General features: G+C 37.8%; 1 protein-coding gene across 1 annotated transcript in view; it reads left to right on the top strand.

The window, feature by feature from the left end:
* Nucleotides 1-10,339, top strand: part of LOC128243068 (spore coat protein SP65-like) — a 29,386-nt gene that overhangs the window by 518 nt on the left and 18,529 nt on the right. The window contains exons 2-3 of the mRNA XM_052960569.1: nucleotides 131-221; nucleotides 8,549-8,680. Of these exons, the coding sequence (XP_052816529.1) occupies nucleotides 131-221; nucleotides 8,549-8,680 (223 nt within the window). The remainder of the gene's footprint in view (nucleotides 1-130; nucleotides 222-8,548; nucleotides 8,681-10,339) is intronic.

Raw genomic sequence — 10,339 nt, 5'->3', positions numbered from 1 at the left:
GTTCAATCTGTGAGAGTGCAGCTTTAAGACAGAAGTTAAAAAAGGCATTTCAAAAACATTGTATTCGATTTTCATTTCATGTCTTCATACATAAATAAAGAACAAGTCGAGTGTTCCTTGTGTTTTCTAGGAATGTCGACATCAGGGACACTTGAAACGGTCCACAACATTGATGTGCCGAACATGCTGTAGTCTCCACAGCTGTGAAAACACGTATTGTCGTAAGTTAAATATTTAGGTCATTTAGTACACTCGCTGTATTTAGTGTTTGTCCTACATTGTCAGTCAATCAAGGCCGCTAGATTTTTAAAATGTTTCGTTGCTTATTTGTTAAGAATCGTTACTTATTTCTGAAGACGGCTCTTCATGATTAAGTAAATTGCTATAACTGCGCATGCGCATATAGCCACGCCTACTGTTTGCATATGCAAGGCTCATTTTCAGTGTTAATGCTGATTTAAATGACTTAACAATATCTTGTATTAATTAAAGGGCCTTTTTACAGGCGAACGGCTCAATCTTAAAGCTGATGCAGTTTGGTAGGGGCTTACACTAGGTCGGTTAGAATATATTAAGTAATTTCTTCGTGAATAAGCAACCACGGTCGCTGCGCTCCACTTCCATAGGTTTCTTATTCACGAAGAAATTATTAAATGAACTCTAACCAATACAGAGAAATAATAATGTTTATTTTGAAACAAAGAAATTTACTGGTCAAGTAAAACAAAGTCAGTTAAAAACTGCAAGTAATCCGTCAAATTTATATCGTATAAAAATTCAGTTGTTGCATACAAACGTTACATTTAATTTACATAATTAATATATCGATGCACTTTGACAAACGGCCTTTCTCTCCTGATATTTTTAAGGTAAAACACTGACATGAAATAAGGGCCTGTTACTCTTGATAACACTGACATATTAGAGGTAAAACACTGACATGAAAGAAGGGCCTCTTCCTCTTGATAACAATGACATACTAGAGGTAAAAACACGGACATGATAAAAGGGCCTCTTACTCTTAATAACACTGATATACTAGAGGTAAAACCACGAACATGATGAAGGACCTCTTACTCTTGATAACACTGACATACTAGAGGTTAAAACACGGACATGATAGAAGGGCTTCTTATTCTTGATAACACTGACATACTAGAGGTAAAGACACGGACATGATAGAAGGGCCTCGTACTCTTCATAACACTGACATACTAGAGGTAAAGACACGGACATGATAGAAGGGCCTCTTCCTCTTCATAACACTGACATATTAGAGGTAAAGACATGGACATGATAGAAGGGCCTCTTACTTTTGATAACACTGACATACTAGAGGTCAAAACACGGACATGATAGAAGGGCCTCTTACTATTGATAACACTGACATACTAGAGGTAAAACACGGACATGATAGAAGGCCCTCTTACGCTTGATAAAACTGACATACTAGAGGTAAAACACGGACATAATAGAAATGCCTCTTACTCTTGATACCACTGACATACTAGAGGTAAAACACGGATATGATAGAAGGGCCTCTTACTCTTGATAACACTGACATACTAGAGGTAAAAACACGGACATGATATAAGGCACTCTTATTCTTGATAACACTGACATACTAGAGGTAAAGACACGGACATGATAGAAGGGCCTCTTACTCTTGATAACACTGACATACTAGAGGTAAAGACACGGACATGATAGAAGGGCCTCTTATTCTTCATAACACTGACATATTAGAGGTAAAGACATGGACATGATAGAAGGGCCTCATACTCTTCATAACACTGACATACTAGAGGTCAAAACACGGACATGATAGAAGGGCCTCTTACTATTGATAACACTGACATACTAGAGGTAAAACACGGACATGATAGAAGGCCCTCTTACGCTTGATAACACTGACATACTAGAGGTAAAACACGGACATGATAGAAGGGCCTCTTACTCTTGATAACACTGACATACTAGAGGTAAAACACGGACATGATAGAAGGGCCTCTTACTCTTGATAACACTGACATACCAGGTAAATACACTGACGTGGATGCCCCTTACTCTCATATAAACCTGGAATGATAGAAGGGCCCCTTACTTCTTATAAACACTGACATGATAGAAGGGATCCTTGCTCTTTTATAAACATGACATCATAGAATGGTCCCTTACTTTCTTATAAACACTGACATGATAGAATTTCCCCTTACTCTCTAATAAACACTAACATGATAGAAGGGCCCATTACTCTCATATAAGCCTTACATCATAGAATGACCCCTTACTCCAATATAAGCCTGACATCATAGAATGGCCCCTTTCTCTCATATTAACCTGACATCATAGAAGGGTCCTTTACTCTCATATTAACCTGACATCATAGAAAGGACCTTTACTCTAGTATAAACCTGACATGATAGAAGGGTCCTTTACTCTAGTATAACCTGACATGATAGAAGGGACCTTTACTCTAGTATAAACCTGACATCATAGAAGGGCCCTTTACTCTCATATAAATCTGACATCATAGAAGGGACCTGTACTCTAGTATAAACCTGACATGATAGAAGGACCCCTTACACTCATATAAACCTGACATGATAGAAGGGCCCTTTACTTTCATATAAACCTGACATCATAGAAGGGACCTTTACTCTAGTATAAACCTGACATCATAGAAGGGACCTTTACTCTAGTATAAACCTGACATGATAGAAGGCCCTTTACTCTCATATAAGCCTGACATCATAGAAGGTCCCTTTACTCTAGTACAAACACTGACGTGATAGAAGGGACCTTTACTCTAGTATAAACCTGACATCATAGAAGGGACCTTTACTCTAGTATAAACCTGACATGATAGAAGGGCCCTTTGCTCTAATATAAACCTGACATCATAGAAGGGACCTTTACTCTAGTATAAACCTGACATGATAGAAGGGTCCTTTACTCTAGTATAAACCTGACATGATAGAAGGGACCTTTACTCTAGTATAAACGTGACATCATAGAAGGGCCCTTTACTCTCATATAAACCTGACATGATAGAAGGGACCTTTACTATAGTATAAACACTGACGTGATAGAAGGGACCTTTCCTCGAGTATAAACCTGACATGATAGAAGGGACCTGTACTCTAGTATAAACCTGACATCATAGAAGGACCCCTTACACTCATATAAACCTGACATCATAGAAGGACCCCTTACTCTCATATAAACCTGACATCATAGAAGGGACCTGTACTCTAGTATAAACCTGACATCATTGAAGGGCCCTTTACTCTAGTATAAACCTGACTTGATAAAAGGGACCTTTACTCTAATATAAACCTGACATGATAGAAGGGACCTGTACTCTAGTATAAACCTGACATCATACAAGGGACCTTTACTCTAGTATAAACCTGACATGATAGAATGGCCCTTTACTCTCATATAAACCTGACATGATAGAAGGGACCTTTACTTTAGTATAAAGCTGACATGATAGAAGGGCCCTTTACTCTCATATAAACCTGACATGATAGAAGGGCCCTTTACTTTCATATACACCTGACTTGATAAAAGGGACCTGTACTCTAGTATAAACCTGACATGAAAGAAGGGCCCTTTACTCTCATATAAAACTGACATCATAGAAGGGACATTTACTCTAGTATAAACCTGACATGATAGAAGTGACCTTTACTCTCATATAAAACTGACATCATAGAAGGGACATTTACTCTAGTATAAACCTGACATGATAGAAGGGACCTTTACTCTCATATAAAACTGACATCATAGAAGGGACCTGTACTCTAGTATAAACCTGACATGATAGAAGGGACCTTTACTCTCATATAAACCTGACATCATAGAAGGGACCTGTACTCTAGTATAAACCTGACATGATAGAAGGGCCCTTTACTCTCATATAAAACTGACATCATAGAAGGGACATTTACTCTAGTATAAATCTGACATGATAGAAGGGCCCTTTACTCTAGTATAAAACTGACATCATAGAAGGGACATTTACTCTAGTATAAACCTGACATGATAGAAGGGCCCTTTACTCTCATATAAACCTGACATGATAGAAGGGACCTGTACTCTAGTACAAACACTGACGTGATAGAAGGGACCTTTACACTCATATAAACCTGACATCATAGAAGGGACCTTTACTCTAGTATAAACCTGACATGATAGAAGGGCCCTTTACTCTCATATAAACCTGACATGATAGAAGGGACCTTTACTCTCATATAAACCTGACATCATAGAAGGGACCTATACTCTAGTATAAAGCTGACATGATAGAAGGGACCTTTACTCTATATAAACCTGACATGATCGAAGAGCCCTTTACTCTCATATAAACCTGACATCATAGAAGGGACCTTTACTCTCATATAAACCTGACATCATAGAAGGGACCTGTACTCTAGTATAAAGCTGACATGATAGAAGGGACCTTTACTCTATATAAACCTGACATGATCGAAGAGCCCTTTACTCTCATATAAACCTGACATCATAGAAGGGACCTTTACTCTCATATAAACCTGACATCATAGAAGGGACCTTTACTCTCATATAAACCTGACATCATAGAAGGGACCTTTACTCTAGTATAAACCTGACATGATAGAAGGGCCCTTTACTCTCATATAAACCTTACATCATAGAAGGTACCTGTACTCTAGTATAAACCTGACATGATAGAAGGGCCCTTTACTCTCATATAAACCTGACATGATAGAAGGGCCCTTTACTCTCATATAAACCTGACATCATAGAAGGGACCTGTACTCTAGTATAAACCTGACATGATAGAAGGGCCCTTTACTCTAGTATAAACCTGACATCATAGAAGGGCCCTTTACTCTAGTATAAACCTGACATGATAGAAGGGACCTTTACTCTAGTATAAACCTGACATCATAGAAGGGACCTTTACTCTAGTATAAACCTGACATGATAGAAGGGCCCTTTACTCTCATATAAACCTGACATGATAGAAGGGCCCTTTACTCTCATATAAACCTGACATCATAGAAGGGACCTGTACTCTAGTATAAAGCTGACATGATAGAAGGGACCTTTACTCTCATATAAACCTGACATCATAGAAGGGTCCTTTACTCTCATATAAACCTGACATCATAGAAGGGACATTTACTCTAGTATAAACCTGACATGATAGAAGGGACCTTTACTCTCATATAAACCTGACATGATAGAAGGGCCCTTTACTTTCATATAAACCTGACATCATTGAAGGGACCTTTACTCTAGTATAAACACTGACGTGATAGAAGGACCCCTTACACTCATATAAACCTGACATGATAAAAGGGCCCTTTACTTTCATATAAACCTGACATCATAGAAGGTCCCTTTACTCTAGTACAAACACTGACGTGATAGAAGGGACCTTTACTCTAGTATAAACCTGACATCATAGAAGGGACCTTTACTCTAGTATAAACCTGACATGATAGAAGGGCCCTTTACTCTAATATAAACCTGACATCATAGAAGGGACCTTTATTCTAGTATAAACCTGACATGATAGAAGGGTCCTTTACTCTCATATAAACCTTACATGATAGAAGGGACCTTTACTCTAGTATAAACGTGACATCATAGAAGGGCCCTTTACTCTCATATAAACCTGACATGATAGAAGGGACCTTTACTATAGTATAAACACTGACGTGATAGAAGGGACCTTTCCTCGAGTATAAACCTGACATGATAGAAGGGACCTGTACTCTAGTATAAACCTGACATCATAGAAGGACCCCTTACACTCATATAAACCTGACATCATAGAAGGACCCCTTACTCTCATATAAACCTGACATCATAGAAGGGACCTGTACTCTAGTATAAACCTGACATCATTGAAGGGCCCTTTACTCTAGTATAAACCTGACTTGATAAAAGGGACCTTTACTCTAGTATAAACCTGACATGATAGAAGGGACCTGTACTCTAGTATAAACCTGACATCATACAAGGGACCTTTACTCTAGTATAAACCTGACATGATAGAATGGCCCTTTACTCTCATATAAACCTGACATCATAGAAGGGACCTTTACTTTAGTATAAAGCTGACATGATAGATGGGCCCTTTACTCTCATATAAACCTGACATGATAGAAGGACCCTTTACTTTCATATAAACCTGACTTGATAAAAGGGACCTTTACTCTAGTATAAACCTGACATGATAGAAGGGCCCTTTACTCTCATATAAAACTGACATCATAGAAGGGATATTTACTCAAGTATAAACCTGACATGATAGAAGTGACCTTTACTCTCATATAAAACTGACATCATAGAAGGGACATTTACTCTAGTATAAACCTGACATGATAGAAGGGACCTTTACTCTCATATAAAACTGACATCATAGAAGGGACATTTACTCTAGTATAAACCTGACATGATAGAAGGGACCTTTACTCTCATATAAACCTGACATCATAGAAGGGACCTGTACTCTAGTATAAACCTGACATGATAGAAGGGCCCTTTACTCTCATATAAAACTGACATCATAGAAGGGACATTTACTCTAGTATAAACCTGACATGATAGAAGGGCCCTTTACTCTCATATAAAACTGACATCATAGAAGGGACATTTACTCTAGTATAAACCTGACATGATAGAAGAGCCCTTTACTCTCGTATAAACCTGACATGATAGAAGGGACCTGTACTCTAGTATAAACCTGACATGATAGAAGGGACCTTTACTCTAGTATAAACCTGACATCATAGAAGGGACCTTTACTCTAGTATAAACCTGACATGATAGAAGGGCCCTTTACTCTCATATAAACCTGACATCATAGAAGGGACCTGTACTCTAGTATAAAGCTGACATGATAGAAGGGACCTTTACTCTATATAAACCTGACATGATCGAAGAGCCCTTTACTCTCATATAAACCTGACATGATAGAAGGGACCTTTACTCTCATATAAACCTGACATCATAGAAGGGACCTGTACTCTAGTATAAAGCTGACATGATAGAAGGGACCTTTACTCTATATAAACCTGACATGATCGAAGGGCCCTTTACTCTCATATAAACCTGACATCATAGAAGGGACCTGTACTCTCATATAAACCTGACATCATAGAAGGGACCTTTACTCTCATATAAACCTGACATCATAGAAGGGACCTTTACTCTCATATAAACCTGACATCATAGAAGGGACCTTTACTCTAGTATAAACCTGACATCATAGAAGAGCCCTTTACTCTCATATAAACCTGACATCATAGAAGGGACCTTTACTCTCATATAAACCTGACATCATAGAAGGGACCTTTACTCTCATATAAACCTGACATCATAGAAGGGACCTTTACTCTAGTATAAACCTGACATGATAGAAGGGCCCTTTACTCTCATATAAACCTTACATCATAGAAGGTACCTGTACTCTAGTATAAACCTGACATGATAGAAGGGCCCTTTACTCTCATATAAACCTGACATGATAGAAGGGCCCTTTACTCTCATATAAACCTGACATCATAGAAGGGACCTGTACTCTAGTATAAACCTGACATGATAGAAGGGCCCTTTACTCTAGTATAAACCTGACATGATAGAAGGGCCCTTTACTCTCATATAAACCTGACATGATAGAAGGGCCCTTTACTCTCATATAAACCTGACATCATAGAAGGGACCTGTACTCTAGTATAAAGCTGACATGATAGAAGGGACCTTTACTCTATATAAACCTGACATGATCGAAGAGCCCTTTACTCTCATATAAACCTGACATCATAGAAGGGACCTTTACTCTCATATAAACCTGACATCATAGAAGGGACATTTACTCTAGTATAAACCTGACATGATAGAAGGGACCTTTACTCTCATATAAACCTGACATGATAGAAGGGCCCTTTACTTTCATATAAACCTGACATCATTGAAGGGACCCTTACTCTAGTATAAACACTGACGTGATAGAAGGACCCCTTACACTCATATAAACCTGACATGATAAAAGGGCCCTTTACTTTCATATAAACCTGACATCATAGAAGGGACCTTTACTCTAGTATAAACACTGACGTGATAGAAGGACCCCTTACACTCATATAAACCTGACATGATAAAAGGGCCGTTTACTCTCATATAAACCTGATATCATAGAAGGGACCTGTACTCTAGTATAGACACTGACGTGATAGAAGGACCCCTTACACTCATATAAACCTGGCATGATTGAAGGGCCGTTTACTCTCATATAAAACTGACATCATAGAAGGGACCTGTACTCTAGTATAAACCTGACATGATAGAAGGACCCCTTACACTCATATAAACCTGACATGATAGAAGGGACCTTTACTTTCTTATTAAACACTGACATGATGGAAGAGTCTCTTAAGCTAATAATTGATGGACCTCTTTCTCTTATTTACGCTGACATGATAGCTTGTATGCGTTGGTTATTCTCCATTTTCAGCCTTACGTTTTCGATTGCTTATTATCATTTCAGACAATTTTGTGAACCCCGACACGACAGCCGTTGTTCATACACAAGCTCATACACATGCGCCTACACATGCGCCAACAAGTGCTCCTACAGATGCACCTACTCATGCGCCTACTGACGCAACGACACATGTTGGTGGGTAACGTTGTATATTTTGACTAGCAAAGTTTGATATTTGATTTTATTTGTGTATATATCCGTAAACACCACATTGTCGCGTAACGCCAACGCTCACTTAACTTTCGTGATAGTTCGTTCAGTAACCAACCAACAACTGTTCAAGTGTTCTAAGTCTTTATTAAAGTTCCACGTTCTTTCTAAGTATAATAATCAGTATATAATACAGCATGACATTTAAGGTAATCTCACATCCTAACTGCCGTCCATTAAGGACCCAAGGCCGCGTTGCTTGCCTTGTCTAAGCCAACTCTAACTTTTTTACATCCAAAATCATTTCTCTTATACTAATTTGTGGTCTGAATATGACAGCTTTACAACCCAAGGAATACACGTTTTTGTAATTAACATGACCATTTTGTACATTTGTACCAGGTCGGCTGTCAACCATTTTCATATTCAAATGTCAATCAAATATGCCCTACATTACTAAACATACAGTATGTAGACACATATCCATTTAATTAAATCTTAATTATATCTTAAATATAACGTATTACGTCACATTCTATTCTGTTACGTGACATTCGTCCTTTTTTTATCAAGATTTGTAAGAAAATCTTTGCGTCAACCCCAAACAATGGTTATAATTGAATAGATAAATAAAATCGTAAGTAAATATGTTTCTCAACCCCAAACAGGTAAATAATAAAGAAATAAAAAAGTAATTCCGACAAAAAAAAGATACGCAAAAGAAAATCTGTGCCTAAATCCCAAACAATGATGATCAAGTTGTATTTTCGACAAAAAATACGCAAAAGAAAATCTGTGCCTAAATCCCAAACAGTGATATCAAATTGTATAGATACGTATAGATACCGTCCCTTTTTAATGCAAGATTTTCTTTTCGTAAGCAATAGAAAGTAAACTGACACGTTATTTGTCAAAATGTCTGACACAATATAGACTAATTGGTAATTAGCCCTCAGGTAATTAATAAACATAGTTAACAATTAGAAAATAACACTGCAGATTGAGTACAAGTAATTAACACTGACAGAACTGTTGTCAAATTTGGTATTTAGTCAATGTTTTATGTAGCACTGCTTTTCATGTTATCATTCTGAAAACAGGGAATCATCGTTGTTGTTGTTGCTGCTGCCTTGTTGTTGTAGATGTAGAGTTTATAGCCAAGGGGTTGTTTGATTGTAGAATGTCCCCACCGACTCGAAATGTTCTGCCATTATACGACTGCTAATTCTTGAAGTGTACTTAGATATATGTGTGCAAGTGTTCATGTTATTGAAGATGCTAACGATCACAAGTTGGTGTTGTCCATCACACAGGAATCATCACGGTCCTAAAGACTTGATCATGTGACGTCAAGCCGAGCACAGGTCATACGAGAATGTGTGCTTAGCTCCTCTGGATATTCCGAAGTGTAACCAATTGGTTAGCACATCACATACGCAATACCAGAATATAGTTCGATCCTTTATGAAACACCGATGACCACTTAACACAATATCGCCACTAGGTATATTATCTCGATATCCGCTGAAGAATTATGTTGATATTGACTGTTCGTATCACGTGACATATTACCTGTACTTTTACCTTTCATTGACATAGGTGTTGCTATTACCATGAAATTTTGTGTTGATATTTTCAAGCAGG

Source organism: Mya arenaria, chromosome 8 (genome assembly GCF_026914265.1).
Source record: "Mya arenaria isolate MELC-2E11 chromosome 8, ASM2691426v1".
Classification (NCBI taxonomy): domain Eukaryota; kingdom Metazoa; phylum Mollusca; class Bivalvia; order Myida; family Myidae; genus Mya; species Mya arenaria.
Note: the sequence above shows the minus strand (reverse complement) of the source record. Positions and strands in the feature narration are given on the sequence as shown.